The sequence below is a fragment of the Marmota marmota genome, unplaced genomic scaffold (genome assembly GCF_001458135.2).
Source record: "Marmota marmota marmota unplaced genomic scaffold, marMar, whole genome shotgun sequence".
In the NCBI taxonomy this organism is placed as follows: Eukaryota; Metazoa; Chordata; class Mammalia; order Rodentia; family Sciuridae; genus Marmota; species Marmota marmota.
The window spans coordinates 39,343,122-39,363,260 of NW_026000057.1; the positions used below are offsets into that span (position 1 = coordinate 39,343,122).

The 20,139-nt window shown below is 38.5% G+C and overlaps 1 protein-coding gene across 2 annotated transcripts; it reads right to left on the reverse strand.

Annotated features, from left to right (window-relative positions):
• Positions 1-266: 266 nt before the first annotated feature.
• Pla2g12a (phospholipase A2 group XIIA) lies at positions 267-18,723 on the reverse strand. 2 transcript variants are annotated; one of them, XR_007351406.1, is made up of 5 exons: positions 18,279-18,723; positions 7,853-7,929; positions 6,736-6,901; positions 3,723-4,081; positions 267-1,850 (listed from the first exon to the last, which is right to left on the reverse strand). XR_007351406.1 is itself a non-coding variant. In XM_015484637.2 (4 exons), exons 1-4 carry the CDS (start codon positions 18,481-18,483, stop codon positions 3,963-3,965), a joined length of 567 nt encoding a protein of 188 aa, XP_015340123.1. In that variant the 5' UTR covers positions 18,484-18,723; the 3' UTR covers positions 2,945-3,962. The 2 variants fall into 2 exon arrangements, 1 of the variants encoding a protein (XP_015340123.1); XM_015484637.2 differs by lacking the exon at positions 267-1,850 and having other exon boundaries at positions 2,945-4,081.
• Positions 18,724-20,139: the final 1,416 nt, after the last annotated feature.

The following is a 20,139-nucleotide window of genomic DNA, read 5'->3' on the forward strand; positions in this document are numbered from 1 at the left end:
AACTATTCATTTATTTTTATGTGGTGCCGAGGATTGAACCCAGTGCCTCATGTGTGCAAGGCAAGCACTCTACCACTTGGGTCACAACCCCAGCCCCGAAACAAATAATTTTTATTAGTATAACTAGTCTAGACAAATCCCTCTTTAAAGGATGCCTGATGGCTGGTACAGTGGCACACTCCCGTAATCCCAGCATCTTGGGAGGCTGAGACAGGAGGATCCCAAATTCAAAGCCAGTCTCTAAGCAACTCATAAGAAACTTATCATAGTTGTAGGTGTACACAATGACCTTTATGTTATTTTTATGTGATGCCAAGGATTGAACCCAGAGCCTCACATGTGCTAGGCGAGCACTTTACCACTGAGCCACAACCCCAGTCCATCTAAATAAAATACTTTTTAAAAAGGCTGGGAATGTGGCTTAGTGGTTAAGCGCCCCTGGGTTCAATCCCCAGGACCCACCACCACCAAAAAAAAAAAAGCCGTTTACATGTGTTTAATTTGCTCTTGCTCTTATTTATCTTAATTCTGTCTTCACTGCAGCTTCTCTATGCTCCGTTTTTTCAATCTATGAAATTAATGTTTTATTTGTCCCTGGGAAAAGTGTATATAAATATTTTAAAGTCACAGACATTATTTGGAGGCAATATATTTCATTACTTAAACATATCAATATTATATTTTTTGCAAAGAGCTGCTAAAATTTGGTTGGGCTTTTGATTTTTTTTTTTTTTGCCTATCTTTTTATGAATTTAGTCAGTGAACAGGAAAAATAGCAACACTGAAATCTAAATATATGCCCTAGATTCAAGTTGAATATAGTACAAACTTGTGTTGAGCTTAATACACACACACAAATAATTATAGACACGTACATATACATGGATTAATATACATACATTTTTCTAGCTTTGTCTACTGGGATGTCAAGAGGTAGTGATGTCCCAATAGTAAGAAGCACTTCCAGTGTCCAGATTTTGGTTTCTTCATCCAATACTAACCACATCTAATTCTGCTTAGCTAGCAAGATCAGGTGTAGTCAGCATGTTGGATCGTAGGCCCAGATCTTGGTTTTGAAGTTCTAACAAAAGGAAGTAGGTTCCTTAGAGAAGGGCTGATTCTAGGGCTGAGGCAAGGAATATAAAAGATGAGCTCAGGGCATCTTGTAGTGCCAGAGAATAAGGCAGTGCTAAAAAATCAAGAGGATTTGTCAAAGGGACAAAGCAGCCAACCTAACACAATTTCCAATAATCAAGATGGAACAATGAGCAAAAAAATATCACCCAAAGTATAAAATAAATACATGAGTCTTTACTGATACACATATTGAATAAGTAATCAAATTGAGGTGGAGGGGAGACAAATCCTTCCTACAGAATTCCAAGTACTACATTCAGATGGTCCCCCTTCTAGGAGGTTGAACATAACCCTGCCCACCGGCTACTGGACTTGCCCACAGGACTGGACTTGGTGACTGGCTCCCAAAAAACAAAATATCAAAAGAGGAAAATAGTAACTTATATTGGAGAAACCCAACTTCTTACCTAAGACCTTAGCTGAATGTCCAAAGTTAATACAATAAGTTGGTAGCATGTAACTCCTGATAGGATGCATTATGAAGGACCCTTTATCTCTGTGGTATTCTTCCTAAAAATCCATAACCCCAGTCTAATCATGAGGAAAATATCATATAAACCCAGAGGAAGGGACACTCCACAAACACTTGACCAGTATTCCTTAAAACTGTCAGGGTTATGCAAAACAAGAAAAGACTGAGGAACCACCACAGACCAGAGGCTAATTTGGCATCATGACTCATGCCTAATGCAATGTGGTATCCTAGATTGGACCTGTAAAAGAAAAATTACATTAATGGGAAAATCTGAAGAATAAAGTATAGTTAACAGTAATTACCAATGTTGGTTTCTTAGTCCTGACAAATGTTTGGTTATAGAAAATGTTAATAACAGGCAGAACTGAGGGAAGGGTATAGAGAAACTCTCTAAATTATCTTTGCAACTTTTCTTTAAGTCTAAAGTTATTCCAAGATAAATTTATTTTTAAAAAATACAAAAACTGTTTCTATTATTTTTTGTATATTTTATGACCATAAACTAAACAGCTTATAGGCTTTGCTGGTCCTTGCACTTGCCTAGCATGTGTGAAGCCTGGGTTCAATCCCCATACCACCAGGGGAAAAAAAGTTAAAAAGTGATAATGGATGGCAAAACTGTACCTTCTACAAAACTTTGAAATAAAGTATCAATCAAGATTTCTAGGCACTCAAATTGAAGCCCAGTTTGCTCATTTAGCCACAAGGTATATACCTGACTTGTCTAACAGGGTATACATCTTTTAGCAGAATGGCTGCCACCATCTCAAGACATTGGGAAGACATTAGATTCCAGCAATAACACATGTTCAAAGTTAGGAATGTGGCCCTTTCTCCAGAACATAAACATAACTTTCCTTCTGCCCAGTTATGTCTATAATGACTTACAAGGGAACATCTCTGTGCTGCCCTTTTCTTTCTAAGCAATTTATACATGGCTTGGGATCCTGAGCAAGAGAAAGTCAACAGTCAGTGGTAAGCAAAGACCAGTATGGGAACAGAGCTGAACATTCCATGGAGTTGAAAAGTTTTCAACAGACATAGCTGGATATGGTGGCCCACACCTTAGTCCCAGCAACTTAGGAGCCTGAGGCAGGAGGACCACAGGTTTCAGATGAGTCTCAGCAACTCAGAGAGACACAATCTCAAAATAAAAACAACAAAAACCATTCCTAGACATTGTCAGAAGCAGCCGAAGTTTTCTGAGATTTGCTCTTAAAGGTCTGTTAATAATTTGCAGTGTAAATAAGAGATCTATAAAAAACAGTTCTTTGCATCTTGCCTTTTCTACCCCTTTTGACTCCACAATTAAAGAATTAAAGAAAAAAACAATAGGGAGAATAATTTTTTTTATTAAGACCACAATTTGGAAAAGTTATCGTCTTTAAAAATATGGAAGAGTCTACTATGAGGAGAAATGAGTACTAAGTAATAAACATTGAAACAACAGCATATAGTGCTTTGGTGTGTTATGCTAAACAACTTTTCATTTGTTTCATTAAATCCATCTTTTCTCCATTTAGGCAGAGTTTATAGTAAATGATGACATTTGTTGTAAGGGTGGTTGGTTAAATGGGAATGGCTGTGCTTCTGAACCTTGCTCACATTACCTTCTAGGCATCACAGAATACTTAGATATTCTGGGTTTGCTCCCTAAGAGCTTACCAGATGATAGTTCCAATTTTATAAGAGAAATAGACAAGGAAATGTTGTCCTTGTAACTGCGTGACTCATTTATAGGCTTAGGGGGCTTCAGTAATTAAAATAGAGAAAGAATAAGGTCAGTTCCTTCCAGTAATAAATGTGTATTTAAAATGTCATGATAGGGCTGGGGATATAGTTCAGTTGGTAGAGTACTTGCCTCATATGTACAAAGCCCTGGGTTCAATCCCCAGCAACACACACACACACACACACACACACACACACAAATGTCATGACAAATGATACTTTAAATGAAGATTTTTCCATATTTTCAAATAAGATGATGTTGAATAGACCTTATAATTCATTTTACGTTTGATCTTTTTTTTTTTGTTTTGTTTTTGTAAATGTAGTTGTGAAAATTGAGTTACATACTTATTTCAAAAAGTTTTCCTTTAACACATACCTGGTTTTGAGATTGATCAAGAATTTGTCCAGTAAGGCAGCAATGTCCAGGAAGACACTTGAGAAGGCATTTTTTTTTTTTTTTTTACTTTGAGGTTTTAACGTTGTAATGTAGTCTTGTAAGGTCTTAAACTGACTCTTTCACAAAAATAAGGCAGCTTATGCTGTGAAAACATTAGGGTTTTTTTGGCAAAGGTTATATTCTTTCATCCTCATTTGCCTCCAAATGTCAGAATCTTCTTTAAAGATCAGTTTTTTCTTCATAACGACACCAACATGCAGCTCGCTGGCTGTCCAGATACGGTTTACAGCCTAGATGAATTACACTGTCAAACAAGAGCTCCACTGTTGTTTCACATGCTGAAAAAGAAGAAAATGTGATTACTGTTGGGCAATTGCAAAGCATCATTTTTTTCAACTGTTAGTTGTTAAACACAAGCCACTCATATTCCTAGTGCGCATCCAAACAACTTAGGTGAAAGTCACCTCAACCCTCTCACACTGGTAGGACATATCTGCAGACTTTCAGTTTTAGTCTTTTGTCCATGTCTTTTTCTTTCTTCTTCTTCTTTTTTTGGGAGCATTTAACTGTTCAAACCAATTTTTTGTACTAGACAGGTAATGAACTTTACTAAAACACCGATCAGTTAATCAAGGTTAACTTTTTTTTTAATCTATCACTAATAGAGATTTCTGATAACTCCTAAATTTGCATTTCAAGGAAAAGATTTTTTTTTTTTAAATTTTAGTGTTGGGAATCAAACTCAGGGCCTCACCCATGCTAAGCATACACTCTACCACTGAACTATAATACATCTTTCCCCTAGCCCTGGAAAGATGTATTAGGTGCAGAAGAAACAAAGTTTAAACAGAAACTTCAAAATATGTCATTATGGCCAGTGGATTCTTAAAAACGATCACACGTCACTTAACACACTTAAAGTACACCTGTAATCCCAGCCTCAGGAAGCCGAGACAGGAGGATTATGAGTTTGAGGACAGCCTGGACAACTTAGCAAAACTCTGTCTCAAAATTAAAAATAAAAAGGGCCAGGGGTGTATCTCAGTGGTAGAGCACTCCTGGATTCAATCCCCCATACCACAATCACAACAAAATAAACCAAAAGATGTTTAAAGTAAATGGAACCCAGTCTCTTTCTTTACTAATACCAAATTTGGCTTAGTGGTCAGTAGACACAGGAATCAAAAGTGTTTCTTCCTTGGTAGGATTTTTAAATTTCTTTAAAGTTAAGAAAAAAAAAAGGAAACTATAAAAAAGGTAATGGAAGCAAGATGTTGTGGCACATTCCTATAATCCCAGCAATTTAGGAGGCTGAGGCAGAAAGATCACAAAAATAACGGCCAGCCTGGGCAACTTAGCAAGACCCTGTCTCAAAATAAAAAAAACTAAAAGGGATGGGAGAATAGCTCAGTGATAGAATGCTCCTAGAATCAATCCCCAGTACATTACTTTCCTTATTTAAGAAAATTGAAACATCCAAATGAGATTATTTCAACATTTACAGAGGTGTGGCACAAGATGGCTTTGGTGTTCAAAGACTTTCAGTTTCAAATATTCATGATAAGGAAGAATCTTTTTATTAAAATCATAACACTTTATTTTTAAAGTTCTCCAAAAGATTGTACCATTAAGGAGCACAACCAACCAAGGAAATACAAAGGCTAGACTATTAAGGAGATTGAAAGAAAATTGGTTTCATCATTTAGCCACATTCCTATGTCCTCCTTAGAGAACAGGAAATGCATCCATCTTCTACACTTCAGCTGTGCACTAGTTTACCTTAGCCAAAAGCATGCAAGGGGACAGAGGTGGCAAATTCAAGCTTCACCAGGTACAGAGATTTCATCCTGTACAGTTATTAGGATTTAGGGATAAAAGCTATGACTATTTATGGGACAAGTCTCAGAGTCAGACAGTCTAAAGTCTAACTTTCTGAACTTCAGTTTTCTTCCTTGAAAAATAGGGATAACACCACCTCTCTCTTTGGATTTTTGTATCAAATGGAAACATGAAGATACTATCCAGCATAGTATCTTAAGGTAAATGATTAAAAATATTAATTTCCTTTCCTGCCCCTCTCATTGCCTTTCTCTTCTGATTTCAATGAACAGCACATTCTTCAGCTTGACAGTAGAGAAATCTTATACCTACTACTACAACTACTACTTTAACACTGATTTACATTTCATAAATATTTCAGGTTTCCCCTATGACAACTCTGAGATAGGTGTGTATTACCATTCTCTTTATTTCATAAATGAGGATACCAAAGCTCCTTTTCCCTTTGCTGATTTGCATTGCATCCCTCACCACAATAAATCACAGTGGTGACCATGACTATGCAAGGAGACCTGTGAGTCCTCCTCGTATATCACTGAACCTAGGGGTGGTCTGGGGGACCCTCCCAACATGGATACAAAAGAAGAAGGTAAGACTCAAATCTTCTAGAATATCCTTCTCCAAAATCAGTGTCCTAATGCTCTCAAATTCACTAGTACTGTTCCTCTAAAAATTTTTGTGTTGAAATCCTAATCTCCAAGATGTTGAATTAGGTGGTGAGGCCTGTGGGAGATGAATAGGTCAAAAGAGTGGATCCCCCAAAATGGCATAACTCCCCTTAAAAAAGAGGCCCCAGAGAACTGCCTAATCCCTTCCACCATGTGATGACACAGCTAGAAGGTGTCCTCTAGGAACCAGGGAGTGGGCCCTCACAGGACAATGAATCTGTCAGTGCCTTGATCGTGTACTTCTCAGCCTCCAGAATAATGAGAAACGAATCTCTATTGTCTATACACTACTGGGTCTATTGAAGTTTGTTTGTTAGTAGCCCCAGTGGATTAAGACAACTGGCTTCGGGGTTTCAATTTTGATTAGAGTCATATTCCAGGGCACAAGGATGAATAATTCTCTCTTTCTGCCTCAGACACCTTCCTCCAAGTTTTCCTAGCACTTTTTACTTTTTTTCATCCCCAAACCACCAGAACATTCTTACCCTGAACATGCTGAGTTAATCCTAGTGTTTTTTGCACATCTCGGCAGATCTTAGAGAGGCAATACTGGAATTCCTCGTCACAGTCATTCTTGCTCTTGCCACAGGTCTCATAACACCTATCGTGTTGGTTGCAGCACTTTGTAAGGGAAGGGATGCCAATATTAAGCTGAAAGAGGCATTTAGATGGATTATTGTTAATGAAATGCAAACATCCTCTCCTAAAGTACTACATTCAAATAGACTTAATAGAAGTAAATGACAATGACTACTATGTAGAAAACTCACAAACCCATTTCTACCTTCAAGTGTGTCCCATGTAACAAACCTTTTTACCCAGACCCACCTATGGGACGGTGTCTCTGGCATGCCTCACTGCTCTCTATTTTTCAATGTTAGAATACTCAATTTCCCACCAGCAACAAACACAACTTCCTACTGTCCAAAACATAACTTTAAAAGAAAAAGATAAGGTCAAATTCATTAAGGGATTTCTACAGAAGCTAGGTAAGTTTGATTTTTAGTATTTTCAAAGAGTTTTTTTTTTTTAACCTCCTAACAAATAAAATGTGCTTTTTGTGAAATTTCACAGAAAATTTTAAATATCTAGAACTCAAATATTGGTTGTTTCCTAAGCTTTCTCCATTCCCCACAAACATCACTACTTTGAATGTACAAATCTTATTTATTTTAAATAATTCACAAAACTTTTTTGTGTAGGAATCATTCTCATAAACATTTTTTTCCCATAATTATGGGCTCAGGTCCAGTGTCCCCAACAACTGCCACTGAGCCTTGTTTTTATATAGAACACATGTTTTATTTATATTTTCCCCCCTAGTATTACTCTTTTATTTTAAACTTTAAAATTGTGTTTTAAAATAATTTAAATGATATAATTTAATTTAAATGATATTAATGTAAACAAGATCAATTTTACACCATTTTGTTTTTTCTAAGAGTTAAATGTTTTGCCAAAAAGGAGTGTAATAAACCTAATCACTACTACAACAAGCAAAATTATTTGTAAGCCTAAGAATACACAAAGTCTTATATTGTCAAAATTATTAAAACAAAAACCACCAGTCATAATACTTACCAAATAAAAAATAATACTTACATGAACACCAAACAGCGGAGAGCCACATCCATTTGGAGGGGAGGGTTTATAACCATAACGTGGAAAAGGCTTAGATCCTATAAAATATAAATGGTATCATAATTAATTTTCAATATTAACAAAAATAAAATATATACTTTAAAAGGTCTGCAATGTACTTAATTCTTGGAAATATTTAGTGTTTAACTGGATGGCAACATAAGTGATTATGTTTTTATTTTGATAAACACTAAGAATACTAATTATTGTTATTTCTCCTGTGGTGAAGAATGTGGAACATATACAAAGATGCATATATATACATAGACACAAATAAAGCAGTTTACAAAATGCAATTACTGTTTATAAACCAAGATAAAGCCAGCCTATTTTCCAATGCATTTCAACACTTGACTTATTTAGGATAAAATCTTGTAAGGCAAAAATTTCTTCAACCCTCAGAAAATGCTCCCCTACACACAAACCTCAATAACCACTAACAGGTTTAATCAGGCAGAGCCTAAAGCTAAGGAAGACAGGGTCATTCAATGATCACTTAATAACTTTAATACCATTATAAGATATTATAGGACTGCCCCCACTCCAGCCAACTGTTTCACGAATATTACAGCTAATGAAAAAGTCAAGAGGGCATTTGGGGAATTATATTACTCTAGCTATGCTATAATTCCTAATAGCACCAGTGGCTCAGTAAAAAAAGAGAAAGATGACATTATCAAACCAATCTTAAATTTTGAAGGGTACTTCAGAAATACCTCATGTAATTCAGAAATCACTTCAACATACCAGATAGTCATCAACTGTCTCCTTGAATGTTTCCCACAGACCTCCTACCTCAAGAAATAACCTACTCCACTATGAATGGCACCAATTGTTAACATGTTGGTTCTTCTGCCTTCTGGTATTATTAATCCATTAAACAGATTAATCCACTGATGAGGTTACAGCTTTCATGATCATACCAACTCTGAACACTGTCTAAAACATTACCTTTTCAGGGGACACCTCATACCCAAAGCACAACATAGTTCAAAGATGAATACTTAGGAGAGACCTAAAGTATTCCACTAACTTTCATTCAAGCAGCATTTATTGCTAGAAGACTTAAAATAAAGAGAAGGTTACCCTCCAAAAGTAAAGGAAGGAGGGAAAAAAGCAACTCTTTTGGTAATCAACCATCTAAATAAGTAACTCACTCAAAGTAATGATTGAAAAATGGTTTGAGTTGATAAGAAGTTTCATGCTAAGTTGAGATGACCGAGAAGCTTCAAGAGAGTATAACCTCATAAAGAAACAAAACAACAGCCTGTTCCACCCATTTTGAAGAAACAATGTGTACAAAATGGAATGATTAAAATAAGTCTAGAAAACGGAGTCTGATGACAGAACTGGCATCTAGTTTTTACAGCCCCATTCAGGAAGAGGGGTTGTTTCAGGGCCCTCAGAAGCTGAAGGTAAATGCCTCAGACTATCGCCTCAGTCATGATCCTTCAACTCTTATCTCCTGAGTTTACCTTCATTTCTAAGAAAACTGATTTGGCTTCCCATTCAAAAGGACTTACATAAGGGGATATATTAATCACTTGGATGTCTAATGGGCCTCTAAAGATGTCCTTTCTGACATTCACCACAAAACTATTCCATCCAGTTCTCTCTTCTCAGTTAATGGCAACTCCATACTTCCAGATGCTTATAGCAAAAAATCCTAGCCATTCTTGATTCTATTTTCTTTCATCCCACATTCAATTCAACATACTCTGTTGGTTCTACCTTCAAAATGTTCATGATCTAACTAATTCTTACCAATTCCACTAATGCCATCCTATTCCAAACCACCACAGATTATTGCCATAATCACTCGACTTTGGTTTCCCCACCTCATACCACTCCCAACCATGGTCCAATCTTAGCACTGAATCTCAGTGATCTCAATGAATTATACATTAGATCAAGTCTTTCTTCTACTCAAAATCTCTCCAGTGGCTCCTCATCTTATTCAGAATAAAAACCAAAGTCTGTAAACCTTAAAAACTCTATATAATCTGGCCTTCTATGACTTCTGACCACATCTCCTTACTTCTCTCTCCTTCTCTTTCCATTCCATCACATCTGATCTTTTGCTGTTTTACAGACACTCCTGGTCTGCTCCGGCTGCCTGGGGACATCTGAACCTGCTATTGCCCTACACAGATGCTTGTGGGAGACTATCCTCGCACGAGATTTGGTTTCCTCCCTGGCTGGGCCAGAGGCGCTTTAGGCACATCTTGTATCCAGAGCTTTCCCCACCCTGCTCAGGTCCAAGGGCTTATCCGTGTGGAGGCGTATCTGGCCACTACCCCGAAGACCCAATTGTCGCCCATAACCTTGGGACGCTGCCCCCCTTAATCTTCATTGGATGGGATTTTCCCCAGAATTTTTTGTTCCCCAATAAAAGTCCACTCCCTGGCGTGTTCTTTCTCTCTCTCTCTCTCTCTCTCTCTCTCTCCTCTTCAGTAAACCTCGATACCACAATAGGTGGCTGGAGGCTGGAGCTAGGAGGAGCTGTCCTGGAGCTGGTTTAAAGGTAATTAGAGTCTTGTCTCTTTAATTCAAAACTCCCTAGAGATTTCTCACATTTGGAACCTTCATTCATGAAGCCGGTGCTGGTTGTGGGCTAAAGATGCTCTTCCTCCTGATATTAGCAATCTGCTCCTTCATTGCTATAGTCTCAAATGTGATAGTCTTAGGAAGAGGGATCCCTGCAAGATGAGTAGTTCACGAGGGTGGAATGCTCATGAATGGAATTAGTCCCATTATAAAAAAGGCCCAAGAACTGCTTTGCTCCTTCACCCATGTCAGGACACAGCAAGAAGATTCCATCCTTCAAAACCAGGAATTGGTGTCCCTCACAAGACACTGAATCTGTTAGTACCTTGAAGTTATACTTTCCAACATCCAGAACTGTGAGAAATGCATTTCTGTTGTTCATAAAACACACAGCTGATGGCATTTTCTTATAGTATCCCAAATACACTAAGACGTTTACATTCTCAGCAAGGCCTTTCCTGACCATATCATTTGTAACACATATGACTTCTAATCTTTTTAAAATGTGGCACTCCAGAGGCTGGAGTTGCAGCTCAGCAGTGGTAGAGTACTTGCCCAGCACATGCTAGGGTTAGATTCTCAGCAATAGGTTAGATTCTCAGCAATAAGTAAATAAAATAAAGTAAATAAGTAAATAAAATAAAGGTCCATCAACAACTAAAAAATATTTAATAATAACAACAAAAATGTGGCACCCCAAACTGAACATCATTAGCTATGTTGGGCCTATCACACCCCTTGGATTTTTATTTATTTATTTTGCATTTGTGAGGATTAAACCCCGGGATGCTCTATCACTGAGCTACATCCCCAGCAACCCCTTCCCCTTATTTTGAAACTAAATTGTCCAGGCTAGCCTCAAACTTGTCATCCTCCTGCCTTAGCCTTCCCAGTCTCTGGGATTGGAAGCATGCACCATGCAACCAGTTCCTATTACCCTTTTTAATCTTAATTTTTTATTCTAATTTGTTATATATGATAGCAGAATACATTACAATTCATATTACACATATAGCGCACAATTTTTCACATATCTAGTTGTATACAAAGTATATTCACACCATTCATGTCTTCATACTTGTACTTAGGATAATGATGTCCATCTCATTCCACCATCTTCCTATTACCCCTTTGAGACAATTATGAAAAAAAACTCATATTAATAGAGCCTGAGACAGCAAGACAGCACACGTTTCAGCTGTGCCTCAGAACATGCATAAAAGAAGGAACAAAAATAACATTAGTTCTTTCTAAAATGAACTTTTAATATCTACTTCTAGAGACTCAGTCCTTTAGCAATTGAATTTTTGAGTAACCCATTAGTCCATTAATCCATTAACTGCAGAAATGGATTAACCCATTCACAAGGGCAGAGCTCTAATCATCTCTTAAAGGTTCCACTTTTTAATACTGCATCTCATCATGGGAAATAAATTTCAACATGGGTTTTGGAAGTGACAAACCATATTCAAATCATAGCAGGGAGAGGCTGTCATATTCTTAGGAAATCCTTTCAGTTCCTCAAACATTATCAGAAAGCTCCCTCTTGTCAGGGGTTTTAACAACCAACTGTTCAAAATGTTTAGCAACTTTTCTAGAGATACACATTAAACAATGGGTCGCATTGTGAATCTAAAGAGTACAACAAACACCCAGCATGTTCAGAAAGCCTGGAAACAGAAAAAATAAGATGTTTACTATTCATATTTCTCAGGTTCACAATTAGACTTAATGGTTCAAATTTAGAAGTGTTTTCCCTAAAATGGTGTCTGGAAGTTGAATAAAAAAAAAAAAAAAAAAAAAAAAAAAGGATTGATCTTACTGTATGAAAGTGATACTGATTTGCCTATGTGTTCAACTTTTCAGACACCTGGTAAGTTCCCCCTCCTACCAGTTTACAGATTTCTGGCACCTCTTCCTATTCGGTTCGAACAAGACTATCATCCTCAGCAACTGACACTGGGCTAGAGTTTTGAAGGCACTGTCTCAAGTGCCTACTTTTCCCCTTTTTACCGGGAAGATATTTTCCTCAACGTTCACCAATAGCAGTAGTTATACAATTTCTTCCCGTGGTATTTTATTTAAAGCCATACAATTTTCTTCTATTTCAATTCTATAAAAACAGTCATTGACATTTTAATGAGATGTAATGATAGTGATACACATATACATGTTATATTAATACACATAGACATGTTCTTATTTTGTATATATTTCTCACCCACTCTAAAGGAATAAAGAGTGACAGAGATATACAGAGTAACAACAGGTGAAAACAAACATGGAGGCTAGGAGTTTAGGAAATTGTTATCTCAATCGCAGAGTGTTTATAATTGTTCTGAGGAAAAAAGATAAAACTGGGTAATAAAGATTCAATATCTATTGATTTGAAACATTAGATAATAACACTGTTGTGATTCGGATATGAGGTTTCCCCAAATGTTCATATGTAAGATAATGCAAGAATGTGCAAAAGGGGGGGCTGGGATGTGGCTCAAGCGGTAGTGCGCTTGCCTGGCATGCGTGCGGCCCGGGTTCGATCCTCAGCACCACATACAAAGATGTTGTGTCCGCTGATAACTAAAAAATAAATATTAAAATTCTTTAAAAAAAAAAAAAAAGAATGTGCAAAAGGGAAATGATTAGATTATGAGGGCTACAACTAACAGTGGATTAATCCACCAAAAGGATATCTATACTGGATGGTAACTATAGACAAGTAGGGTGTGGCTGGAGGAAGTAGGTCACTGGGGACATGCCTTTGAATGTTATCTTTTGTCTCTGACATCTTACTTTCTCCTCTTCTTCCTGGCTGCCAAGAATACAGCAGCTTGCCACCACCACACCCTTCCACCATGACAGTCTGCCTCAACTTGGGCCCAGAACAATGGAGGCAGCAGACTATGGATAAAACCTCTGAAATCAAAATAAACTTTTCCTCTTCTAAGGTTGTTCTTGTCAGGTATTTTGGTCATGGTGACAAAAGCTGACTAGACTAACATTATAAAATAAATGCTGGTAAAACCGGTTCCCTAGTGTAAGAAGCAAAATGGGCACGTGTGTCTAGTGTTTGGTTTCTTTGGAAGCATCCTGCTAATTTCACTTCCTCAGAGAGGCCTTCCAAAAGCTCACCCATTTAAAATAACACCCACTCCCTTTCATATCCACTTTACATACAGGGGTTGGCTTTATTTTTCTTTCAGGCATTTATCAACCAAATTAAAATAACAGGACAGGAACTTTGTCTTCCTCACCTAGAATATTCTTAGCACTAATGAGCACCCAAGAAATTACTTAATAAAAAAAAATGGGAAATATTCTTTGCTGAAATTAAAATATTCTTTAGCCATAGCAAAACACAAAATTGCTAGTTTCCTGAAACATTTTAAATTGTTTTAAAGTTCTAAATTCACCTTCATGTTGAAACAATTATTTCTGAATAAATTATTCATTATTTGTTAAAGTTCATTTGGACACCAAAATTATAAATATATTAATTTAATTTTAAATGTTGTTGTAAGTGGTGTTTTAAGCTGCTGAACATTTAAAAGTTTAGCATTTCTACTAGTGCTAGCTTTTACAAAGCAAACAAAAACTCAATAACAGAAGAAAGGAAATTAGAATCAAACCAAAACATCACAATGTACTGGAGCCACTATACCCTAAGCTTTATAAGTACATACATAAAGCTAAGAAAATGAAGAGATCAGGGAGGAATTAAAAGCAAACAAAGCACAGAAAGACCAGTCATGGGAGACTTAATTAATTTCATTTTTTACTTAAGCAGTATTTCCTTTTCTTGATGTCTTATCATATGTATAGACAACTGAAATCTAAATATTTACATGGTCTGAGACATTAGTTCTTTTCTACATACTTTTTCCTAGATTTAACATAAATACCCCCAAACAGATCAACTTTTTTTCACCTGAAAGAATATGAAGCAGATCAGAAGCAGAAGAGGAAGGCAGCTGGGTCACACAAAATCTTACCACTGTTTTGTAGGAAGTATAATGGTAGAATCCCAACCTGCATTCACAAACATTGGAAACTAAACCCAGCATCATTAATCTCCATAGGGTCAGTATGCCTCTTTGTTTTTCTAGTCCATTCACTTCTCTATTTTTCTCAAATTCCAACATCTCTGTTCCCATCATTTCAGTGGATGACCTTGAACACCTACCCACTTGACATCAAAACCCACATCTTTGACATCAGAACCCACATCTTCGACCTTCATCCTATTAACTGCTATCTGTTCTTGGCCAGTCCCTCTATGTACTAAAACCCATACTTCTCACCTACCCAAGATTAGTCTGCAATAATTCTCTCAAGTGTTTCTACTTTCTATTCAATCATTCTCAAAAGCCCACAAATACCCCATTATCCTTCGTAATGCCCCAAGCTATTCTTTTCATTTCAGCTAATGGCAACTCTGTACTAGTTGATCAGGCCAAAAATTGTGGTATCATTTTAAAAAAAAAAAAAAAAAAAAAAACCTTACTCACACCCCACCTCCAAGCTGTCAGCAAAATCTACCTTCAAAATACATCCAAAATCCAACCACTGCTCATGCCTCTGTTGCTACCAACAAAGACAAAACCACCACTACCTTTTATCTAGACTCCCTGCAAGCATCAACCAATTTCTATTGTGGGTCCCCACCCTGCTTGACCCTTTTAGTTGTCAGTAAAACAGCCAGAGGGATCCTCTTAAAATATAGACATCTGAGAGTAGAGCAAGACAAAAGCCCGAGGGAAGAATGGGGATGTGGTTTGAAATCAAACACCTTGTATATGTAATTTTGTCAAAATGAACCCAAATACTATGTATAATTATAATGCTCTAATAAAAAAAATTAAGACCAAAGGAAAAAAAAAAAAATGTAGAGCAAGCCGATACGGGAGGGAGGTGGAAAGGGAAAGGGAAGGTACTAGGGAATAAGATTGATCGAATTATGTGAATATACAAATATGGCATAATGAATTCCACTATTACATATAATTATAATGCACTATTAAAATTATATATGTAAAAAACTAAAATAATTCCTGAGGGGAGGGTAAAATGAAACAAACAAAAAATATACACGTCTATAATCCTAGCACCTGGGGAGGCTGAGGCAGAAGGATCCAAATTCAAGGCCAGCTGGGCAACCTACTGAGGCCCTGTCTCAAAAATAAACAACAACAAAACAAAACAAAGCAAAAAAAAAAAAAGGTCTGGGGATGTAGCTCAGTGGTAGAAACCCAGTGACTCAAGACTCCTGGCTTCAATCCTTCATACTGCAAAAGATATGTGTGTATGTTTGTGTTTCACTTAATGAAAAAAATGACATTCATAATTTTAAAATGTTTTTAGAAAACAATTTTTCTATTTTCTAAAGGAAACTAAAAATTTTTCTTCCTCAAATCTTCTCAGGTATCAAGGAGAAAAAAATTAAGAAAGGGTGGTAACTACCAATTTGTTCCCCTAAATAACTTTAGTCTCAATAAAGCCTTTTTCCCACCCAAAGGTGGATGGCCAAAAGTAAAGGAGCAAGTCTCCATAATGCCAGTCCCATAAGTAAAACAAGCAGGGCCCAATGCACCAAGTCTGTGTACTTTAATCTGACCGCCCTCCCCCTACCATTATCTCCCTCATCCTGCTTTTTTTCCTTAAAGCTTCCTTGATCTCTTTATTGCAACTGAAAAACATCCCTTATTCCCTATGCTCCCCTACCTTTGGGATTTGTCTTTCTGTTTGGATCTGATTTGGTCTCATGCCAAATCTATGAAAAATTGACTCATTGTTCCAGGAAGATTTCTCAAGTAATGGCAATTAAAAGAATAGTTTTCATTGAGTTGGAACTGTCAGTATGCTGGCTCTGAATCACATGTCCACTGAAAAGACATTACTTACTAAGAGACAAAAGGACCTTACTCTAAACTCCAAATGCAAATTTTGTGAGGCTGGTGGAAGATGAAGACAGTAAAGGTAAAAGGAAAGATGAAGACAATCTTTTAATAGAAATAGTATCCATTCAACTTCAGAGATATTTTAAATGTAACTAAACTCTACTACTCTACTCTTAACAAAGTTTACGAAGACTACTCTTTCTAAGCCTTTCCTATCTCTGTAAATGGCAACTGCACACTCCCTTTGGTTGGGGCCAAAACCTTCAAAGTCATCTGTGACTGGTCTTTCTGTGCTGTTCCATCTGCCTGGAATGCTCTTTCTTCAGATTGTCTCAATTCACCATGTCCACTTTCATATTTCTTCTAAAATATTCTCTTCTCTGTGGGGGCTTTCCTGAACATCCTGTTTAAAATCAAACTGCACCCAACTCTCCATTACTGTCTTTGCAGACTTACTGTTCTCAAAACACTGGCATAATACAGGCCATATCTGGCTCATTTCACTTATCAGTTTTCTGATGGTCTCTCCCTACCACAACAATTAGAAGAATGACACCTGACATAGTCGGGACCCTAATAATTTGTGTACTGAGTAAAAATGACTAAGTAAAATCATAACTTTTGCCTCAGGAATGGCTATCATTTAATCTTTAAATTACTCACTCACTTGTTCCAATAAGCTCTACAAGAACAAAAACACTCTTCCAGATGCATTTAGGCATAAATTTTACAAGCAATAAATAAAACATGTCTCAGGGGCTGGGATTGTGGCTCGGTGGCAGAGAGAGCTTGCCTCACAAGTATGAGGTGCGGGGTTCAATCTTCAGCATCACATGAAAATAAATAAATAAATAAAGGTATTGTGTCCATCTACAACTAAAAAAAACCATGTCTCAGTACCTGTTCAGCACTTTAACACATACAAGATGTAGCTCATTCTTCATCTTAGTTAACATAAAGCTAGAAATTATTTGGAGAATTACAGGCAGCAGGTGGCATCACAGTTTTACATGATATAGGTTTTAAGTTCACCTATACCTACAACCTAGTTTTACCATTAAAGTGATGAAGTTTTCTATTGTTTTTCAGATACCGGCATTAACTAGACCCATATCTTGTGCTATCGTAACATTCTGAATCTCCAAACAGAAGTCCCAATGCTTACGTGAACTACTAAAACATCTAAGCAGTCAAGTGATTAAAATAAAAACCAGAAACCTCTGAGTTTATTATTCCCTACACTGCCACAAGTCCTCAGTTTCAAACAGAATTAAAGTCTTTTTTAAATGAAATTAATGAAAAATTATACTAATATTGACCAACAGTTAGGAGGGATCAGTGATATCCAAAGAGAGCTGTCAAAGTTTTACTAGACTATTTTCTAGAAGTTACCCGAACTCTCTCTCAACAACTGAATACACCAGAAATCTGTTCAAAGGTCGTAATTTATTTTCTGCAGCTTTGCAGAAAAAAAATAAAAACCACTTAATACTAACTCTCGAAAAAGTGAATAGGGCATGATTTAAAAATTCTCGGTTAGCTCTGCATGTTCACCTAACTCATGTATCAGCGCCAAAATACAGAGCTAAAATCAGTCTGTTTCACTCAGTTCCCAGGATTCATATGTCAATAAGTTCTTAGGCAATTCTGTGCAATTGCGGGGGGTGGGGGGGGTGGTGGGGGAGTGGCAATGAAAGAACAGAGTACACAGGAACAGGACGCACTCCCGCGACCTCTTTCCTATCCTAACAACAGTGGGGCGGACTTGTATCCAGGTTACTCAATCACAAGAATAGCAAGATTCTAGCAGTGGGTAATCTTTTCCACAGCCAAAGGACTCCGTCAAGGTCTGCCCTGCATCTGTCACTCTCGCACTTCCACGACCCAGCTCACCCCAATTCCCCTAGAAGCACGCGGCTCGCCGGGCCTGGGTACCCTCTCACCGTCGCTGCACTTGTATTGGCAGAGCCCGTCCTCGCCTCCCAGGAGGTCCAAGGCGGCGTTCAGGTACGTGTCTATCTTGTGAATGCCGTTCCGGATGGTCTTCAGGGTGGCTCTCCAGTCGGTGGTCTGATCCTGCTCCTGGCACCTGACAGGGGCGGCCAGCAGGAGCAGGAAGACAAGTGCGGTCCGCGGAAGCACGGCCATCCGCGCAGTGCTGGGCCGCGTCCAGCCCCAGCCCCACCCGTCCGCGGAGCCCCCGGGGCGCCCTAGGCGACAGCGCGGGCTCCGGGCTCGTCGGCTCCCGGCGTCATGTCCACGCCTCCTTCGGGGCCGGCTGGCTGGCTGGCTGGCTCCTGCCGCCTTCGCACAGCTGCCGCGAGGAGGCGGCGCGGTCGTGGAAACCCGCGTCCGGAGTTCCCAGCGCTGAGCCCAAGGCTCACGTGCGCGCCTGCGCCAGAGCGTGGCGCGTCAGAGGCGCGAGCGCGCGCGGCGGCGGCTCCAGCGCCCACGTGGTAGCGCCGGCGCGCTCCCGAAACCTTCGGACCGGGCTGGTGTGAGAACCATCTGAGCGGGCTTTAAAATACCTGAGCCTGGGCCTTTCCCCGGAAAGTAGTCAAATTACCCTGGTCTGGGAAGCAATAGACACTACTACTTTTTAAAAGTCATCCGCGTGGTTGTACCGGGTGGTCAACACCGTGTGGTTACTATGGGGAATGACCCCCCTAGACTTGCCTGGGTTGTCGGGGTTCAGCTCTGCCCCCCCCCAAAAAAAATTGGGGGGTTCTGGACAACTTGAGAGAAATGAGATTCCGTGCCCTCTTGCAGAGAGTGATGCCAGGGTCCATCTCAGTATTGGGGAGTGCGGTTGTCACCTGGGAAAGCCTGGCTTTGTCTTCCCAGGTCCTCACCCCGACCTCCAGACCACTGTGCCCGCGATTGGAGGAGCTGAATTTAGTTAGAGATGTCAATCCAAGTCCTCAGGGGTAACAATGTAACCAGGTTGAGCTAGATGCTGGTTTGGATTTTCTGGAAGAAGAAAATGGTTTGACGGTAAAAACCACAAGCTTTTTTGTTCTGTTTTGTTTTGTTTTGTTTGCCTTTTGGGCAGGTAAGGCAGATTCAGTAGGCTTAAGTAAAGCAAAATGAAACTTAAAGAAACCATGGTTTTCTAGGCAAAGTATTTTGTGACTTGATAGTTCTAGTGACATTTCTCTGTATTTTTCCCAGGCACTGTGCAGGATCCATAAATAACGATTGCAGTACTTTTTACCAGAGCTATAAATATCTGATTCTCTTTTTATCTCAGCAGTTGCCAAGAACTGTATAGTAGGATCCAGGGCAATGTTGCAATTGTTGAGATGAGGTGTGTTCTTTCTAGTTTGGCATTTTGCTACAAGTTTTCCAAGCTTGTAATCAATGTGCAGAGTTCATATGAATCACATACCTTTGTTGAATGCTTCTTCTGTGCCATTTGGGCATTTCACATACATGATCTCTCATATTTAGAACCCCGCTTTATAGGACACAGTCTTTGACCAGTTAAAGAAAGGGGTCCTTCCCCACCTAGAGATTAGCCCAAACTCAGAGTTAGCGAAGATCAGACTTTTGTCCACACTCAGCTCCCAAGCCAGGTTCTTTGATATGTGATCCGCTCACATCACACTGGATGAAGGGAAGGAATGTGCCCAGGGAGGTATTATCCTCCTTTTTATTTTTTTAACAGTGAACAAGTCCAGGTGAAGAGAAATCATGTGATATCCACTTATCAACCAAGGCCTCCCAATATGCAAAAAAATCTTTTTTTTTTTTTTTTTGACAGTACCTTTCAACACATTAAGAAAGAAGGGGAGCAGCTTCTGC

Coding starts and splice junctions, on each gene's coding strand:
- Pla2g12a (XM_015484637.2), bottom strand. CDS start 18,483: ATGGCCGTGCTTCCGCGGACCGCACTTGTCTTCCTGCTCCTGCTGGCC. Junction 7,930..18,278: donor CCAATACAAGTGCAGCGACG/GTGAGAGGGTAC, acceptor TATATTTTATAG/GATCTAAGCCTTTTCCACGT. Junction 6,902..7,852: donor CTCCGCTGTTTGGTGTTCAT/GTAAGTATTATT, acceptor TGCCTCTTTCAG/CTTAATATTGGCATCCCTTC.